Source organism: Sebastes fasciatus, chromosome 10 (genome assembly GCF_043250625.1).
Source record: "Sebastes fasciatus isolate fSebFas1 chromosome 10, fSebFas1.pri, whole genome shotgun sequence".
In the NCBI taxonomy this organism is placed as follows: Eukaryota; Metazoa; Chordata; class Actinopteri; order Perciformes; family Sebastidae; genus Sebastes; species Sebastes fasciatus.
In genome coordinates, this window is record NC_133804.1 from 31,142,082 (window position 1) to 31,163,487 (window position 21,406).

Consider the following 21,406-nt stretch of genomic DNA (forward strand, 5'->3'; position numbering starts at 1 on the left):
AAAAGCAGCAATATATACCTAACAATACCTAAGAAATAATAGCCTAACAATAAAGCTACACTAAAATCAGGATAAATTAAATAATTTGAAAACAAAAATGGCAATAATTATCAGCGCAGGGAAAATTCCGTCACTCAGCGACAGCCCTAAGAAACATGCATGAAAAGAAACAGTTCATGGTTTCTTGGCCTCTTTTGTTTCTGGTTGTTAAAAATGAAGTTGATCTACACATCAGGGGTGTTAAATGTTATCTGCTTCTAAAGGGAGGCACGACAGAAACAGTTAGTCGGTACAGTAATACTAATGTACCATGCTCATTAGCAGTACTGGTCCACCTCCTTATGTACTGTGTGTCCATGTTGTTAGATCAGCTTGTTCCTCCTTATGTCTCTGTATAATATGTGGTCATGATTTTTCAATGGTCCACTTGCCCAAAGAGCCTCTTAATGTATGAAATGCATCATATTTTGAAGCATCTGAATGCTCTGAAGTATTGTATAGTGATTTTTTTTTCCATACTGAGTGGTGGATGTGTATAGTTATCCATCACTCATCACCACGAGTATGATGGATGACAGCTGCTGCTCGGCTGCTGTGTCTCATTTGCCCAGAAAATGTACTTCACTTTGTCAGCTGACGGTGATAAAGCTTGTCGAGATCTCTTTTTTCCTGGTGTTCATGGTGGCAGCGGGGCTGACCCACTGACCTGCATGAGCAGCGACACCGTGAACGGATGAAATGCAAAGGCCCGATTCATGTTAAACGTATAGGAGGAGGAGGAGGAGGAGGAGGATTGTGATTTTTCTGCTCCTCTTCCACAGTGTGAGCGTCGTTTTGGAAACACGGCTTTGTTCTCAGCAGTTAGACGAGGGGTCTCCTCAGAGTACAGAGTGTCCTCTGGGCTTTTGTCTCTCGCTGAGATAATGTGGGGCTCATTAGCTGTCTGGCAGGAACAAATAATAGCCTGGGTGAAATGTTGCAGGGTTTAATTAACAACAATGCTGTCATACACTACATATTAATATCAAAATTCATTCCTGCTGAGAAATAGATTTTTACGCTGTCGATCAGGACCGGAGTGAACATCCGAACAGATAACGTATGCTGTGTGACTTTAGAGTTTACACCTCTACAACTGTGTGAATCACCAGATCATTTCACTGTATGGTCATTTTAATGAGGTTACAAACATTTATATTTCTTTATTATTATTATTTTTATATATTAAGATGATTATTTATATATTAAACATTAAGTTAATTATTTAAGTTATCTACTGGTGCCTTCAAATGGGGTCGCGCTTACGAGATGAGTCCATATGAACGCCCCCCTCGTGTCGTATTCACAACCTCGGAAGTGGAAAGTTTCTGAAAGCTCACGACTTGTGACGTTTTTGTTGACATTATCAGAAATGGCGGAGGCCATGGAAGTAAATTTTTCGGTGCATAATAACTTAATATATTGTTATTTTAGTCGTATATTGTTTTTCTTCATAATTTTATAATAAGTCTGAGGAACATAGTGATATTCCCAAAGGCCTCATCTTTTTCCTCTGTGATCATGCCTTTGCATTTCCTGCATTATGTTACCCACTTGCTAGCTCACTAAATTGTTAACCTCTGCGGCTTCTAGACGCCAACAGTAACGTTAATAATGCCGTTGCTTAGCAGTGGTGTTCTTCACAACTTGTACACTAAATATATTGTGTACACGACTTCCCGTGTTGTAAACACGAGCTCACGAGTTTCATTTGAAGGCACCATACCTCCGCTGTGACGGTAAAAGATCAGATCTGACATTATGTTTTTGGAAAAAGACAAGATATACCTATGATAAAGGAAATGTAGATCTTCTGTCATCAAAGGTCCATCCTACATCCATCCCATTAGACAAATACAATAAATCTCTTGGTAATTGATAAATTGTCAACTCTAATCGTTGCAAAAACAACTAAATTAGCCTCTATGTAAATTGTCAATAAGTGTCTTCAGTTTTCAACACCTGACCTAAACTGGACGCAAACAGGTTGTTAATGGAAGAGACACTGGTTAATAGTCGAGGAAGGGCATTTAATGTTCTTATTACACGACTGTGTTGAATACTCGATTCTGATTGGTCAATCACGGCGTTCTGCTGTCTGTAATTTCTCTATAACAGACCGTTGCTATGGGCGCAGCTCTGATGTCAGACTCTGGAGGACCGTTTTTGTGTCAAAATATTGATTTCTTAAGTAAGTAGCCTTGTAATAACCAGGATAAAGGATTCTTTCACAACTATGACCGACTTGCTGTACATTATCTCTTACATACTAGAGCTGACCCAAATGCTTCAAAGCTTTGACCGTTGCCATGGTAATCGACCTCCAAATCAGTATTTGAATGCTTAATTTTTAGTTTTTTATATATATAAGTATGTAATAATAATGTATAAATCCCAAAAATAGCCCATGAAAAAAGGAGTAATCCCACCACAACATTATTCATATTCAACATTAATTATTATTAGTTATTCTCAGATGAATATTGCTGTTTGTTGTGTGTAGAAGTGCATGTGCGTAATGCGGCAGCCCTAGTTTATACTTAAACCAAAGCGACCTTTTGACCCCACATGACACAGAGAAAACCTGCTCATTCAAAAGAAAATAAATCACATTGGCTTCTCCCTCTCTTCATGTTCCACTCCAAACCAGCAGCAGAAATACTGAAAACATTAATTTGCTCCTTCAAAGTGCTTAATTTGTCTTTCATTAGCGGCTGACCGTGATCGACCACGTACGTTTCATAATAAGTGAAAAACTGAGTCGAGTAATGATGCTCCTGAGTTTTTTTTAAATAGCATGAAGCAATGCTAAGCTGTAAAGACAGACCCAGACCATTGGGAGCATAATGTGTTGTGTTCTCCCATTGGGTCTTCAAAGTATTTTTCAGTGTTATTAAAAAGGAGGGCAGAGCAGCTCTGACATGCAACCCACACAGGGGCCATGGCAACAGACCAAGAGCTTCTCATCAGCACCAATAGTCCCAGTGCGATTGCCCAGTGTGATAGCCCAATGTCTCTGCATAGGACCATCACTCCCTCTTTTATTGTGTCTTCAAGGCAGACGCTTGGTGTAAACAATGTTTGAACAATTATGAGCCTGTATATCTCCCAGAAGCTCTGTTAGGAATTGTTCTAACGGTCTACCTTGTTACAGGCATCGCTGGCTTGTTCTGTATGTTATAAGGCACAGATGAAGTAGTGGCGGGGATATCAGCTGTGTTATGATAAAAGAAAGAGGTGCTGGCGCTCTTGTTGTAGCGACTCTGACTTTGATCATCTCATGGATGTCTGCAGAACCTGCTGTTATTGGTATTTGTAGCAGGAATGGTATCTTGGCATTTTTTGCAGTAAGCTGAATGTAGCTTGGCTTTTATTGCTTTCCACGCATTAGTTGGTTTTTTTTAAGCATAACTTGGTGCCAGGGTCTGAAATTCACTTTTTTTCACTGCCTGCCTTTGTAGCAGGGAAGGATTTTTTTTTGTCTGACACTCAGAAATGTCATCTACCATTTTTGAAATCTCTGCACTAAATGAAGGAATAATATTTTAGATTTGATGTTATTCAAAGTTTGATATATTTTACCCAAAAATCATTATATGCATGGTAAATCACAGTGTTGGAGCTTCTGGGGGAGTGAGGGTACTGTACACAGTACTGTACTTTGTTATTGTCATCTGTAGTGGTTATTTGCATAAAAACACAATTCAATTGATTTTTATTTAAATATTTGCTTTGATTTAAAAAAAATCTTGGCATTAGTAGTTTTAATTATATTATTATAAGCTACTTGGAGATAGTGTTAGGAAGTTAAACAGCTTATAATTCCCTCTCTAATATCTATTTTATGTTGCTGTGAAAACATCTCCTTCAAACAGGTGGATTTATTGTATTCTATTTATTCAAGTTTCTCGCCCAAAACTTAATTTTACGAGGTTACATTTGAACACATCCATCATGATAAAGTTAGAATTTACCTTCGCCCAATACTCATTTTTACTTAACAGAGCTTGAACACACCACAGTGTAACTCAATGGCACCTCCGTTAACATTAGCAGCTCCATTATTTAGCCAAGCAGGACTACTGCTGCTGTTAACATTACTAACTCATTTCAACACAGATCTGTTGTTCACAGTGTAGCATCATCAGAGAAAAAATGTCTCTCCGCCGTGGCTCCATCCCCAAACAAACTGAAACATGATACAGCGTCATTGTGCATGCGTAACTGTCGGAGAGCATCAATAGAGAGGAATCAGTAGTCACAAAGGCATGAGATGCCAAGGAATCAGACAACGAGAAACCCTTGTGTTTCCCCTGTCCGCCAAAGTGGCGTATGGCCTGATGATTTTACAACTGTCAACAGTTTACCGGCATTTGGCAGGTGCTAATTTCAGACCCTGATTGGCCCAGATAAATGCACTACACACACTGCTGATCAATGGCAAAGCGACTATCTACTGTCATCTGTTGGTAAATTGTGAATTTAAATGTGTCACATCCCCAATATTGAGTGAGCAAATGGAAAGCATTTTTGCCATTCTGAAACACAAGAAGTTCACTTCATTGACTTTTAACAAAATGCTACTTTTTTTTTTTTGCTTTAGTGGCTTAAAAACTTTCCGGTTGCCGTTAATGCCGTTCATCTGGCCAAATTATTGCCTCGCGTCTAAATGATCCAAAATTGCAGCCTTACAGCTCTCACAAGCTGTTTCTTAAATGCCACTTAGCTGCTGGATCCCAGACTGTGCTCTTGTTGATTTATTAGGAGGTGGAATGGCTGAAAAACCAGCAGAGCGACAAGGAGACGTATCCACTAGAGGTCATTCACCTTGTGACGGTCTGCCTCGCACTTCAGAAGCTCGCAGTCTGTTTCAGATTGTGAGATAACAACAAGCAACAGGATTCATTCGGCAGCTCTTGACAAGCAGCAGATTGTTCTCCGGCGCGGCGCACAGCGGTGACACAAAGGGAAGATGCAACTTGGAACAATACAATGACAGGGAGAGGAATAAAGAAATGGCAAAACACAGTCAAAGCCCGGGCCTTTGTGTCGTTTACCTTCAATTCATTTTGTACTACTTTGCACTGTTGATACTGTGGAAGCCGTTTCTATCTCATGTCGTCTTGTGGTATTTGAGGGACATCATTTGTCATGTCCTGAAATGGTGGTTTAACTCCATCTTTAAAGGCCTTGTGAAGTCCCTCTGTTCTCTCTTACAGTTGGCAGGTAAAGATAAAAATATATATATATATACTCTTGGCTTTTTTGGAGGCCCTTTTTTCTCCATGTTATTGAGGTGAAGAAGAAAGCCACTATTTCCTCTTTATCTGGGGTTTGGCTAAAACTTGTTAAGTTGGACAGATCTCTGGCGGTGAACAAAATGTTGAAAGCAGATCAAACGCTGGTTAAATGCATGTTAGCAACATTTCATTTTCAGCCCAGGGTCGATGTCACATTTGCTTGAGAGCACATAACTTTGTGTCTTGAAAAGTTAAAACTGCAAAAAAAAAGATAAAAAGAAAGGAAAATATTTACTTTTTAAGCGCAAAGTCTGGGGAAACATCAAATTCCCCGAGCTGTTGTATAAAGGAAATACAGCCCTTTGTTGTTTTCACTTTGATTTTTATTGAGATCATAGAAACAAACACATCGAACAACAATATGTCCCAGTCCGTGAGTTTGCTTCACAATAGTGTGTTGACCAAAAGTACTGAATAGCTCCCAAAGTTCCCCCTGCACTCCTCCCTCCTGAACGCAGCTCTATTATGGGCACAGTAGCACGTATCAAGGTGATTTATTGCCACAGAGAGCTCAAGTTGTTTAAAATGACTGGTGTGATTAGTCATATATGCTTCAGAGCTGAAAAAGGAGGGGTGCACATTGCTCCTGTAAATTAACAGCAGCTGCAGACTGTAGTCGACCACGGCGAGGTGGTCAAACGTGGTAAGCGGCAGAGTCGCCGGGGGACACGGAGCGAAAGTGGGTCATTACATCCCTTTCAGGTATGAGTAGGTTGACAGAAGAGGAAGGTAGGCTACGTTAAAGATTCAGAGGCTCCGTGATGAATTGATTTCAGCAATGGAAATAAAACAGGAGAAGTGTGATCGTCTGTGAGTTCTGCCAAAACTCCACTTGAGTTACTGCACAAATATGCTCCGTATATTCCCACAGCCTCCGATATCTCCACGCTCCATTATTCCTGACAGAAAGGTGCTCCTGCAACAACCTTTTTATTTGGTATACTGTTAGTATTATTTCCTCTTTCCTACACTTTTTTTTAGCCTCTAAGGAGATCTACAGAAAAAAACACTTTTACATGGAAACTCTGAGGAGAGCCAAGCAAAGATTTCCACTGTGTTTGTGGTATTTATCTGAGGCTCTTTAAAGGGGCAGTTCAACATTTTGGGGAAATATGCATACTACAGTCAAGACTCACTGTAATTAAAAAAATACACCTACCAGCACCTCTGATTGACACACTATCACACTATCTTATTTGTTAATCCTTACACAAACAGGACAGGCTGTTCTCACACACCGTTCATAGCTTCACCTACGCAAAATAATGCACTGTTATTCATATATATCCCATGAAATCAATATGTATGTAATCCAAATAATCGAGAACCAGGAAGTATAAAGAGCGACACCAGACTTTCACCCAGGAGACCGGTGTTCGTACCCCGTGTGAAAGCAGAAGTCAACATTGATTTATTTGTCACTTAACTTCCGTACTTAAGCTACGCCACTTCCAGAGTTATTTTAACCCAAACCACGATCTTTTCTAAGCATTTTTTGTTGCCTAAACCCAACCGAGTTGTTTCCTGTGAAGACAGAAGTTTATTTTGAAAAGACTAGAGCGGAAATTAACAAATGCGTCATGTGCTGCTGGACATTCGTAGGAAAACGCACGAAAAATGAGGAATAACTTTTCATAAGATATCATACAAACCGTTGTATTTTAACCCAAACCATGATCTTTTCCTAAACCTAACTAAGTAGTTTTGTTGCATAAACCTAACCGAGTTGTTTCCTGTGCCGATGGAAGTTTATTTTGAAAAGACTACAGTGGAAATGAACTCGTGTGTCAAGTGCTGCTGGACATTCGTAGGAAAATGCACAAAAAATGAGGAATAACTTCACAAGATATCATACGAACCGTTGTATGAAGATACGTTGATCAGGAATGTAAAGACACAAATGTGTGATTTTAGAGGGATTTACTTGGGTCGTGTTTAGAAGATAACCCACAAGTTGCGAAAACGTGGAAAAACTCTTGCGAGACTCGCTGCCTGGCGACCAGTCCTAACCTTAACAAGTCGAGGTCAATGCCTAAGCTCAACTATTTTGCGAGAGTTTCGTAACTTGTGGGTGACCTTGTTGCAACTCTGATTTTAGATTTCTATTTATATGTGAGTTAACAAACAAGATATAATGTGAGCTTTACAGGGTAGTCATATTTTCGATCTTTGGTGTGAACTAGGCAAACTGCTTCCAGTCTTTATGCTAAACTGAAGATAAGTGTCTGCTAGTTTCACATTAAGCATACTAACATGAGAGTGGCATCGATCTTCTTATCTAACTGTCTGGAAGAAAGCAAATAGGTGTGTTTCCCAAAAGGTTGTGCTGTTCCTTTAAAATCTTGGGAGAACTGACTCTCTAAATAACCTGCTGTACTTCTGTAAAGAACTCAAATGGAAGAGTTCATAAATCTCACAGTGATTCTTCACCAAACCGACGGCCATCTGCGCTACCCGACACTTATTTGATACCAATCTGATTAAGGGCAGAAGACTCAAAGCCATTACCTTGTGAAGCTCAAGCATTTTCACCTCCACTATGTCTATACAAACAGCTTTTTTTGAGGGGTTATTGATAGACTGACAGTAATATGGTTTTCCAGTCTGCCACACATTAAGGGGATAAATCCACTCTCGGATACTCTTACGCTGTTGAGTGTCATCAGTTTGTGATGTTTAATGCACTTCAAGAGTGTTTTTTTGTGATGAAATGTCATAATTCCCTTTTTGGTAAATGCACTTTAACACGTGGCTGCATTACATTCTGACCTATTGAGTTTTCTCTCAGCGTGTTCTTCTTCTACAGTGGATTTGTGTGATTATTGAACATCAGTGCAGAAACAGTGGGCTTAAAAAGAAGCTTTTGCTCTTTGCTTCTGTAAGACTGACTCCAAAATCTGACCTTTATCACTGATGTTTTAGGTGTTTAAACTCCACCGTAGAAAATATCTGAGAGTGGCATTGACTTGTTTATGTGTTTGGCGAGTTATCTGCTAAAATGAGAAAAAAATACACTATAACGACAGAATTGGCTTAGTAGGGAGGTACACACGAGGTACATTGCCAGCAGCTGTTTGTTTTAACAGTGTTAATGTGCTTTAGGAAGATGGCTCCATTAAGCTTTCGCAACTTGACACGTTCTAGCTTATTCTTTTGAAAGGCTAATGACCTTAGCATTTTCCTCAACTGGCCTTTGGCGTTGGCAGCTGTAAAACATTTTAACATCAAATTGATGCTTAAAGTAATTGCTTGGGTGAATTCCCAAAAGCACTTTAACCCCCACGCCAGCCTAGTTTTAGCTTTCCATTTAATGCTACATACACCACATACTCAGATTGTGATTTTTGCATGACTTCCAAAAACATTAAGATACCACAGAAACGCAGGAAGCTCAAGTATGCAACAACATCAGAACATTCAGCAACATCAAAATAAGTTTCCATTATTTTTTATGCCAGAGTAAATATTCAAGGTTCAATGGATCTTTCATTGGTGTTTGTTGGTGCTATTGATAGAACTTCCTGCAGATAAAAAGAGGGCACAGTTTCTTAATTGCTTGCATGAAGCTATTTACCTCCACATATAACTAAACCACAGCAAAGAGTAGTGCTAATTACAATGCAGAAATGTTTCAGCGCCTTACAAATGTTTATATTTAGAGCCAGAGTCTGACTTTGCGTCCTCTCATTACACACTGACTGGGCCCATGCATATACAGCTTCCAGACAAAAAAGTTGAGACTACATGCTTTGGCTTTATATTTGGAGGATTTCTCTGAATTTGCTTCCAAAAAAAAAGCTTGGCGTGGTTGCTGATCTGAATGTTCAAAAATAAAAAGAATGTTTTAAAAACAAATTGGACGGAGAATTACATGAAATTAACACTTGTTCTAGTCTTAAAACTCCCAGCGCAGGTTTTTACTGTGACATTCGACTAAAAGGTATAGCTGCTCTGTCACCGGCAGTGGATTTCAGTAGGACTTTCTGTTGCTAATAGCAACCATGATTGACACAGTTCCACCAAACAACGTATATTGATAAGAAGTGAAAGTCAATTGTTCGTTCCATTGTAACATCAGAGCCCAGCAGCAAAGCTACGCTTCCTCTATTTTGGACTGAAAGTGACAACCAGTAAAACGTCTGACGTATCGTCCCTAACCTTAACCAAGTGAGTACTGAAACATAACCAACCATCATACTTTAGTTGCTATGATATTGTATTGCTAGAATGGATAATGGAGAGAAGTGGAATATGTTGTCAATAAATATTTTGCAGGTACATTATGTTTATTAACATAGTTATTAAATCCCTTTTTGCAATTAAAGATTATGATTTAACATGATAATAAAAGCAGTTGGTGTGCTATTATTATGTAAGCGTGTGTAGTATGTTAAAAGGGGTGAATTTCAGTTAAAGAAACAGTATGTAACATTTAAAGGGATCTATTGGTAAAAAGGTTTTTAAAAATGTTTTTATTAGTGTATAATCACCTGAAAATAAGAATCGTTGTGTTTTCGTTAGCTTAGAATGAACCATTTATATCTACATATGGAGCGGGTCCTCTTAACGGAGTTCGCCATGTTGCTACAGTAGCCCAGAACGATCAAACCAAATACTGGCCACCGTGGTTCTCCTACACGCTTGGCACAAGAGAGAAGTTTAAGTTGGGTGCAATCTGCAACCTCACCACTAGATGGCGCCAGATCCTACACACTGCACCTTTAAAGAGGAGAATTAATCAGTTGTAGGTCTATAACAGCTGTAGAGGAGAGCTGCAAATGTGAAGTACACCTATAAGTTTAAAGAATTAAAAATTAAACAGAATTACATTTGTGTATTGTAAAAACAGTAGTCGCAATAAAATGAAGCTTCAGCCGACATCTTATCTGTCTGTAGAAAGTTGTTATGTCGTGTTGCGTTCTACAGTTCTGTTTTGTTGGGAGGAAATGCCTTTTTTTGTTTGTTTCTTTTACTCAGAATTGGTTATGTAATCATTTACAGGCTGAAATCATTGTTAATAAACATGTATGTAAATGTACTCACTGACAAGGAGTGTCATCATAAAAATGGGTGATGTACAGCCACAGAGTGCATTTCCACAGTTTGCAACATGTTGCATCGTGTTGTATTCTGCTCTCTGTCAGCTCGTCTTCAGTGAGATTGATGTTGTAGCCTACACTGCCAGTGGGCTCATTTTACCAACTAAGTTGATGACGCATTAGTGACTGACCAGTATTTTCTAAATTGAATTCTCCGAGCTGGCGCCTGTCCAGAACCGGCTGCCTGTATTCGGGAGGCATCGGCAAACGGCAGCCTGCATGTGTCTGGCAGCCGGAGAGCATTCCTACTTCATTTATCCAAATTCTCCAGGCCTTGGGAGCTGACAGGCTTGGTAATCAGTGTCCACAAGCATAATCCCCATGGTCTCGAGACACCACACAATCAGATAGCTCTCGCTCTCTCTTTCTTTCTCTCTCCTTCTTCAGATTTTATATTTAAAAATCTGTTAAAATCACCTTGCAAGAGAAAAACACATCCACAAATATGCACACAGTGTCTGACAGTGAATATAGAGAACATGTGTTCATACAGTATGTGTGAAGGCCATCTGCATCACTGCTCCTGGGTGGGAAATCTATACCAGCTGTAATTATTCCCCTCGTGGATCCTCATTTTCAAGTAATATCTCCATAGGAACCTGCTCCTCCTCTTGCCTCAGCTTAATGTGTTCCCTGGATTTCTCCTCCAAGGTTTGTTTTCATTACCTGTAATTTTCTGGTGAAACTTCATAGTGTGTGTGTGTGTGTCTCTTTAATTGTCATTATTCTAGGGGAGGATTAATTATTCTAGCAGTAACTGTGTTCGCTTCTTTATTTGTAAAAAGGTTACACCTCTGCAGTGGCAATTTCCAATGTGCCCAACAGAGATGTTCCATTTTTACTCCAGAGAAAATGAGAAACTCTAATAAAAAACAAAACAACATTGCCAAGCAGAGTGCGACCCGAGTACTTGGGAGACATTAGTTGTTCCCATGTGATTGCCCATGTGAAGAGACTTGAGCTCTGAAAATAAGTCTGGTGCGGGCTGGTTGACGACAAGGAGCCAGCAGTGGAGACATAAGGGAAACAGAAAGAAAGCTTCTTCTGCAGCAACAAAAGCTGAGGTGATCAACTGACTCTGCTTTTTCATGCCCAGTTGATTTGAGTTGGAGCTCTCCAATGGAAAAAAGAAAAAAGAAAAAAAGAGTCAGATGGTTTCTTTTATACCTGGGAGAAAAACCTCATCACAGAGATGTTTTTTTCCAATCTTTGGTTCTGTGATTCTTTTATACTTGACACTAGAGAGCTAGATTTCACTGCAAATACTGGCCAATAATAACACGTCACACGTGTAAATCCTGGACAGTAAGGCACAGATAAAAGCTGTATAAATGACAATAAAACAAACCTTTTACTGTCTGAAGTCTTCACCAGTTTGACATTACACAAACAACAATGCAACTTCTGGCACGCTACAACAGAGAGGATCTAGAAGAGACATCAAACTCTGTGTGACTCAGCCAGACAGCACGACTATCTGCAGTTTCATTGTCAGTGCGACTCAGGAATCTCCTTAAAAAAACACTTCAGGAAATGGCAGCTTCTTCCGATCAAATACGGCCAAGTGTTCCATTCGCTGCCTATTTAAAGCAGCTCTCGAGGATAGTTGAAGACACAGTCAGGGATCCAAATGTGATCTAATGGGTCGGCCCACTACCAACATTTGAAACACAGGTTTTGTCTGTAGATTGTATATAAGAATTAGTCACCGTGATGTCACCTATTGCTTTGTGGACTACGGTTTTGAAGCCTCCAGTACGGCTGAGTACTACGGCATGTTGGCCGTAGCATCTGTTTTTTTTGCAGGCTCAGGGTGGAGCTAAGTACAACCAAATACTGAATAAAACATTTTTAGGCGACCAAAAATGTTACAATTAACTCCATGAAGTGAAAACACAATGTGAAAGGGTTAAAGTGGTAAGACGAAAACACAGACAACTCCCAGACCGGACGACGCCATAGTAGCGACCTGTCAATCCCAAGGTAACCCCGCCCTAAAGCATCCCCTGCTTTATGGTCTATCTGACTCTAAATGGGACCATAATTTACTAAATGAACATCATGCTGTATTGAAGAAGACTTGAAACTAGCGATTGAGACCATAAACTCATGTTTACAATGTTTACTGAGGTAATAAATCAAGTGAGGAGTAGGCTCATTTTCTCATAGACTTCTATACAATCAGACTTCTTTTAGCAACCAGAGGAGTCGCCCCCTGCTGGCTGTTAGAAAGAATGCAAGTTTAAGGCACTTCTGACACAACTAAATGATTTTAATTTTAAATTATAGACACAGAAAATACTCAATTTGAATCTAGAAAACAAACTCAGTTACTTACAAATACAGTATAAATGTGAATAAACCTGTAATTTCTTTTATGTTTATAACATAACAGACAGGTCTTTTTCACAGCAGAATTTTTTGACTTATCATAATTCATGATACCGATATAAAAAGAAAATTTGAGAAAAAAAGTAATAATGCATTCAGTCAAAATAATCTTTAACTTTGTTTATTGTGTGTATTTTCTCTTTTTTGGTAAATTAATTACACTTTACAGTTTGTGTGGGGGGCGTTGGGGAGAGAGACAAAGCGAGAACGGAAAGAAACGGAAATTATTTAAGAAGGAAGTGTAAGAAGGAATATTTACACGATATTATCATATGTGTATTATTAACATTATATATCAATATTTCATTTTTTACATATCGCGGTTATCATCAATACCGGTGTATCGAGACACCCTTAACTCCGTTATACGGTATGACAGTGTAGTATGTCAGTATTGTATGAGACATTCGTCATTTGTTGAAAAACAATCTACTTTTACATTTTCTTAACAAGAAACCTCTTGCAAACATGCAAATAATATCAGTATCAAACAGTAAACAGTATAAGTGATTTACTGAAAGAACATAACGTATGTTTTCAGTAGCAAAGCCAGAAGTAGGGTGACAACTGTTGGTAGTGTAGCTGAGCGTGCAGAGCCTCTGTTCACTAGCGGTTCACATCCTGTTTTCTACCAACAGTGAACAATGTTTGTTTTACTGTTATAATGAAGGTGATCTTTCCGTAACTTAACCATATAGCGTAAACAATGAGAATGCAGATTATACACTAATTTGTTTTGCCAATGATGATTTGCTAAGAACTTTAATTGCCACCTTGATTATGTTCAGGCAGCAATCGCAGCCAGATGACTTTGACACCACAGACCGGAGTTTGTATCCTCATTTATGCGTGTGGTGTGTGGTATGGTTACGATTACAGGCAACAAAATCACAGGTTACGTTTATGGAAAGATGGTTAAAAATTAATGAAGTGCTTCAAGTCATTTATATGGACTTTTCTCTATAGCTTATTAAACCAAGACCATGATCTTTCCCTGTGGATGCCTAAATGTAACAAGTAAAAAGTTTCACCATGCATTATTGTATTGCAATAACAGTGAATTATATTATAAGTTAATATTTTACTGTATTAACATTTTGCAACTTGGCAGATACAATAACTAAACACTTTTACGTTTTAGCCGATATTAATTAAATAAATAAATATGCCTATGAAATAAATAAATATGGATAGATATGAAATAAATCCTGAAATAAATAAATGAGGCAATATGGAATAAAAATTCCCTGAAATAAATATATAAATAAATGTGGCATTTATTTATATATTTATTGCCTCATTTATTTATTTCACGGTTTATTTCATAGGCATAAATATTTATTTATTTATTTATTCATTCAATTATTAATTTAATATTGGCTAAAACAGCATTCCATAATTATGCAGATAGAAAAACACAATCTGGGGCACATTACATTCCTTACAAAACATACTTTCTTTTGCAAATGAGTTATAAAAATTTATAAATAAATTAAAAAAAATAGAAATATATATATATACATATATTTATTAGTAATTATTAGTATATATTGGGCTCAAAGAGGGCGCAGACAAACAACCTACTTTGCTGTTTCGGTATGAGGATTTTTTTTGTCTATAATATATGCTTGAGGATGTATTTGAAATATACTTTATCATACTGTAGATAAATATAATACGTGGCTTATTTTTGACAAGTTTTGTCAAACATAATTTGAAGCCACAAGTCTGTCAGTGTTTTAAAACCAGCGAGGACTTTGAAGAGGACTAAAACCAAAAGGACACGATGTTCTCCAGTGTGACTGTCTAAGCTGCTGCCCACCTCCATCCATCACAGAGCTGCCTATGGCTCCCAGGAGGCCCGGCACCGTGCACCGTGCAGCCCCCGCACCGCTACCCCTCCTCCCCCTACACCTTCAACCCTCCCACACTCCCGCCTCCATCGCCATCACCACCTCGCCGTGAGTGACAGGCATCCAGTTCCGCCTGACTGGAGCCTCTATCTCGTAACCCTCAAGGACAACTAAGAGGACATATTGTCATCAAGTCATCTCTCTCATTCCCATGGCTGCCTCCTCCATAGATGCACATATGCACACGCTCTCTCTCTCCCCCCACACACACACACACACAGTACCAACTGCGACCCACTCACCTGTAACAACATCTACATGACCTTTGCTTAATGTCCTCAGGTGCCACACCACAACCCGTTCGCACAAACAACCCTGACTGCGCCTGCCGCTTCTCATTCACTGCCTTCGCTGTGAGTCTGTGTTTGAAACCATCTAGGTGGAGGTTGTTAAGAACCACTTCAGACAGAAACCTTGAACAGAGGAAATAAACAAAGCATCGTCTGTGAAGGCTTCCACACAGATCGCCGCACGGTCCTGAGCTTGAATGTTTTCCTCGCTGTGGAGATCTGAAATCTTTATCTGGTACTGTACAACAGTCTGAGGCGTCTTGTGATGTGAGAGAAGGACCAGCTGTTCCAGAGGGATATCGGACAAGGCTGTTTTTCAGATAAATAACAAGGCTCGGTTCGCAGTAATGTTTCTTGGCAGACAATGTGCATTTCAGTGCGGTGCCAGATTGCTTGCTATGTAACCTTTAAGCGTTCAAATACATAAAATAACAATAACATCCAAAGACGTCATTGTGTTGTTGTTGCTGCTTTGCCGTCTCATACAGTAAACCAGCAGTTATAAACAAGCGCTCTTATTCCTGTGAGTTGTTTTTTGCACTTCGACGTGCTCTCAGAAGTTTGGTGGGACAACGGGGAGTGGAGGCTGAACTTCAGATTAGAGTCGGTTGCTTATAGCCGCAGTAGGAAACTTCACATGTTGACAGGAAACTCTTTCGAATTTCGAGAATCCCAGAAATCATGAAATGTGATTTCAGAGAGCTCTGCAGTCTTTCAAAGAATGACCAGATTAACTCCGACAGTTTCTTCTAAAAATGTGTTTTTATTTTTAGAAGACAAGTGAAGAGTAGAGATGTTATACTTGAGGATAGTTTTATGAAGAAAGATGTGGAGTAAATATAACTAATGAGTCCTAATCAGGTATAGGTTTAAGTGAATGTCGTTAAAGCTCCAACGATCAGTATTTTCATATTAGCAGTAAAAAAAAAATGCCTCTCTCGACTCTGCAGTTCCCCTCAGCTCTACGGAGCGTTTTAGCATCTTTCAGCTCATTGTTTTGGTTTTACAGCCTCCGACTTTACTCTCTGCTCCCATCAGCATCGTTTTCCAGAAGCAGCAGGCCGCTGTATTCAACAAAACACGTGTTTATGCATGTGTGTGGGGGTCGACCCTATCTTTACGTGACGCCATTTCTGTAGTTATTTTTTGACCCAAATCACAATCTTTTCCTAAACCTAACCACGTTGTTTCCTGTGAAGATGGAAGTTTATTTTGACTGTATGCATGTAACAGGCGGAAATTGAGACGTGTTGCTGGACATTCATATGAGAACGCATAAAAAAAAGAGGAATAAAGATATCATACAAACCATTGTATACAGGATACATTGATCTATATAACCATCTTCTGTAAATGGTCAATTATTACACTAAAGTGTCTCTGATTGAGCTGGTAAGTGGACTTTGAGTAAAGATCTTCAAATCAAACTACATGCTGGATGCATTTTCAAATAAAAATCTTGCCTACTGCAGTTTTAATGTCACGGCGGTTTCAAGAGTTTCAGATGTATTAAAAGTCTTTGTGACCAAAGTAGTTACACAGCGGCCTTTAAGAGTCTTGGTACAGAGAGTGTAACATAAATTGGAGCCTCTCCTATGTGCTGGCCTTTTATCTGCCTGTTCAGTGTCATATGGGAACCTAATTAACTTTCACACTATATTTTTTTAAAGGTTTTAGTTGACAGTGTGTGTGAACTGCTATTTATAAATGGTACAAGATGAGTAAATTATGACTAGTCCTCTTTAAATCTCCTGTCGTATACTTTCAAACATATAAACATGCATGTAAATAACGAGAGTCCGCAGAAAAACTAATTATAGCGATCATCGTCATTATACAGTGAGGCAAAAATATTGTGTTGTGTTCTAAAAAATCTTCCTCTTATTGCAGCATAAATCTCACTCCAAGTTTCCCAATGTACTGAAGCACCTATAAGTATCAAAAGAGGCCATTCATTTCTATTTTCAGAATGCCAATTATGGTGCACAGCAGCAGCTTTGGATATTGAACCAGTTGAAGTCAAACTGTTGTAATACATTATTATCTATTTCAACCTGGTGCAGTGGGGAGATTCTCACTGTTGGATTTTCATCAAAAGTGATAGCCTGCTGAAAATGTAATTCACTGTTTTAGTATAAATCAATAAGCCTCCAGAATCTATTCCCCCATTCCAGCTTTATGTTAATATAAAAGAAATGCTCAAATAGAACTTTAATTCACCACACAGACTTTCAGACTGTTTAATAGCCCCAATTTTATCCATAACTGCTCAATTGACACTTAAATTTCAAGCCCATCTTAATTTGGCTTCTCCTGACGATTTTAAGTTCTACTTCTCTTCGGAGCCAAGGCTACTGTGACCCACGTTAATGGAGATTTATAGGCGAGTACCATTCTAACAGTGATCTTCTATTAAGAATTATATCCCATTTGATAATTATTACTCTCTCCCACCAGACAAAAAAAAGAATTGCTGTATGAGATGTATTTAAATGCGCAAAGCAGACTCAAAACATGTTAAACACTGCTCATGTGAAAGAAGTGAAAGCTAATTTGGTATCAGAGCGTTAGAGGACGCTCAGATGTTTCTGACGAGGGATATAAATCCTGATGGACTCCCATCCGAGCGTATTCATTAATCATGCGTCTCATTGGCGAGCCTCTGATTTGCCACTGAGACAGATGAAGATGAACTCAGCAATATATTTCTCATCATAACACAACCCTCACATAAATATTAATAGCATATTTTCAGCTGGTGGGCATGAATCATTTTTCAGACAGGGAATTTTAAGAACCATCCATGCGTGTCCAAGAACAGTACATAAGCAGCGCGGTTGTGATAAACAACACTGCTTTAAGGCAACAGTGAGGAGAGAAGGCTTTCACTGTACCAGAGACTCACAAGGTCTTTATTTTACTCACTTCAGGCTTCTTCTATCAATACATTTTATTATTCAATGTTACAGCTTGTCAACACAAATATTTTAATTGCACACAAGTGATTGTAAGCACCGATGTTAGTTTAACAATAGATGTTGTATTTGAGATTCCAGATACCCTGTCAATACTGTTGTTGCTGTGATGTTTCAGATGGAGGTTGTTGGTGTAACTGGCTAATATGGAGGGTTAAAGGAAGTATCCAACCTTTGATACTTCAACATTATTGATAATCAATATTTGAGATGATTATTTGTACTGTTAAAGCTGCAGTAGTCAGTTTATATTTTTGGCATCATTGGGCAAAAATTCCATAATAACCTTTCAGCATATTGTAATTCAAGTGTTCTGAGAGAAAACTAGACTTCTGCTCCTCCTCATGGCTCTGTTTTCAGGCTTTAGAAAATCTAGCCCGTGGCGGGAGACTTTAACCAATCACAGGTCATTTCAGAGAGAGAGCGTTCCTATTGGCTGTGCTCCGGTCATGTGACCGGAATTTGGCCAAAACGCCTTTAAAGTAAGCAAGTATTTTAAACTCCTAAGACCAATTTTCTTATCCTATTTTATGTCAGTCAGACTGAATTGCCATTTCATTTCGCTTCATTATTCAGTCCGACATCGTGTTCATGTCTGTTTTTGGACTGATTATTTTCAATCAGAAACAACTGACATATCGCTCCAGTTGTCGTCATTTTCATTAGGATTAACTCGGTTTAAAGAAAAATGTTGATTTAAGGGTTGTTATTTCTGCAAGTCTTGTCATGTTTTTACTGCCATTTTAATCCTTTGGTACACATCGATGATTAAGCCACTGATAAATACACCACAGTCACAGTAGTGTGTTGTTCTTTGTGTTATCACAGGTGTATGACCACCAGTACAAAGCGGTGTTGGACGGCGTGGAGAGAGACGGTCTGCTGGAGATTGACCCAGGTCAGCGCATTGAGATCTTCAGAATGGGAAACGGCAGCGAGGAGGTACTTGAGGTGCACGACTTCAAAAATGTAAGTAAAAGGTTAAACAAGGCCATGTAAGCTATTCGTCTTTTTGCTGAAAAACTCTTCTTTTCAGCGCCAGCGAAGATTATGATGTTCACATCCTGCCCTTTTCAAAGAGGCGGTTGACAACATTTATCCTTTGTGGAAATCATATTTTCATGAACAATATTTTCTCCTCAGTGAAAAACAGGTGTGACAAACCTCTGAAACATCTGAGAAACAAAATAATGGAAATTACTCTCAGCGAGGTGTACACGGGGATCAGAAATGCATTTTAAAAAATACCCAAATCAGTAACTGCACTCCTTGAGATTGTGTGTGTTTGAGTGTGCACACACACACACACACACACACAAACACACAGCACTAAAAGACCGTTTTCTTCCTGCTAATTTTATACAGTAACTTCTTGGCACTACAGAGGCAAACACCATTAAAAAGCCCATCTCTATTTGTTTCTCACACCTTTTTCAACTGCAATTTTGTCTCCAGCAGACCTCATTAACTTACCTTTCATTCCTAAATCCTTTCTGGAGTGTGCAGGAGGTTACACATGCTGCAGCTCGGAGAAGGGAGCGTGCTGTTTGACTGGTTAACGAATGCTCTTATTCTCACACCATTATTCACAATGAAATGTTAACAGGATGCTACTCATCCCAAACACACACCTACGTTGAGTTGTTATTGTTTTGTTACAACGATCTTTTGTGAATCTAAAAATGGCTCCATATGATGGAAACCCAGCACAGCGCCGGAAAACTTTAACCTCTGCAATCAATCTCTCTATTTCTTTGGCTCTCCCTCGCCAAGCACCAGTGTGTGTGTGTGTGTGTGTGTGTGTCCCACTTACCAACACACACATGCATAAACACATGTGCCTGTTGCTTGTTCCACTTCCTGTTAGTGAAGCACAGCCCCCGAGGAGATTTGTTTGATTCAGTGCTCCTCCACGGAAGACTAAGAAACAAGCGAGTGAGCAGAGTAATTCAAACCTTAGTGATTTTTTTTTTTTTAAGGGAAGGAAACCTACACAAAAACAATAGGTTGTACTAAGTGGTAGCTTGTGTGCTGATGTTAGAATAGATTTTTTTAATACAAAAAAAGGGGCTGTTGCATGTTGTTACACAGACCAAAGCCACCTCTAAAAACAGTCTCCATCAAGCCCGAGGGCTGCGTGAGGAATGGAAAATGAGGGGATTATGCCACCAGGTCCGTGGACCACCGGCGAAATCCACTCACTATTGTTTACGACCAATACTACACTCGCTTTAACAGGAGAGAAAGAGAAAAAATGGAGAAAGAGACATCCTTAGAGAGTTGCCAGGGTCATTTTTACATTAAAATAAGCTCATAATAAATATCCTTGACAAGTGAACAAAAGCACATTTAGGAAAATTGGCCTGAAACTTGTTCTGAAATTTTAGTTCAATAAAATGACAAACTGCTTTGGTGTTACAGCACCAATTAGAGTATACATTTAACTGTACATGAAAGGAAAGCTAGGATACAATCCATAGACTGTATATTATAAGAAGTGGACGTTGTCACCGTGACGTCACCCCATTGGTTTGTGGACTATGGTTTTGATTCCTGAAGTCCGCCATGTTGGTTATTTGCAACCAATAGTGACATAAGAGGGTGGAGCTAAGCAAAACCGAATGCTGAATAAGACATTTTTAGGCGACCAAACTGTTAATATTAACTTTCATGAACTGAAAACACACTGTGAATGATTTAAGTTGTAAGACGAAGGCTCGGACAACTCCAAGACTGGACAACGGCGTGGTAGCAGGCTGTCAATCACAAGGTAGCCCTGCGCTAAAGCATCCCCTGCTTTATGGTCTATTTGACTCTAAATGGGGCCATAATCTACTAAATGAACATCATGCTGTATTGAAGAAGACTTGAAACTAGCGATTGAGACCATAAACTCATGTTTACAATGTTTACTGAGGTAATAAATCAAGAGAGAAGTAGGCTCATTTTCTCATAGACTTCTATACAATCAGACTTCTTTCTGCAACCAGAGGAGTCGCCCCCTGCTGGCTGTTAGAAAGAATGCAAGTTTAAGGCTTCAGCAGAGTTGAAGGAACCAAAATGTTGACATTTTGGGTTGAGGTTTGGTTTAGGTTTAGTCGTAGTAAGATAGGAAATATTTTGCTAAAAGGTTTTTTTCAGTTTGTACATGAAGGGTATGGTCGCCTTTTTCAGACTTGAGTACAAAATTCCGGTGGAGGGCGCCAAAGTCGAAATGTTTCCTCCTCTACGCAAAACTATGATCATGCCATTACTGAAGAAATGGACTCTATGCCAGTGGCGTAGGCAGAAATCACCGTGTGGGTGGGCACAAAGAAAATCAGATGGGCCTAGCCCGTCCAAGACCAATCATAGGCTACTTAATAGGTTCTAAAATGCATATATTAACTATATTAATTA

General features: G+C 39.1%; 2 protein-coding genes across 3 annotated transcripts in view; both read left to right on the forward strand.

Annotated features, from left to right (window-relative positions):
• The window catches only part of pttg1 (PTTG1 regulator of sister chromatid separation, securin), a 324,950-nt gene that overhangs the window by 184,679 nt on the left and 118,865 nt on the right, over positions 1–21,406 (forward strand). The gene's annotated exons all lie outside the window — the stretch shown is intronic.
• tnmd (tenomodulin) overlaps positions 1–21,406 on the forward strand; it is a 62,259-nt gene that overhangs the window by 15,843 nt on the left and 25,010 nt on the right. For both annotated transcript variants that reach the window (XR_012595665.1, XM_074649368.1), the window contains exon 3: positions 18,836–18,976. Coding sequence is in view for 1 of the 2 variants with exons in the window: in XM_074649368.1 (XP_074505469.1) it covers positions 18,836–18,976 (141 nt within the window). In the remaining variant the exon portion in view is untranslated. The remainder of the gene's footprint in view (positions 1–18,835; positions 18,977–21,406) is intronic.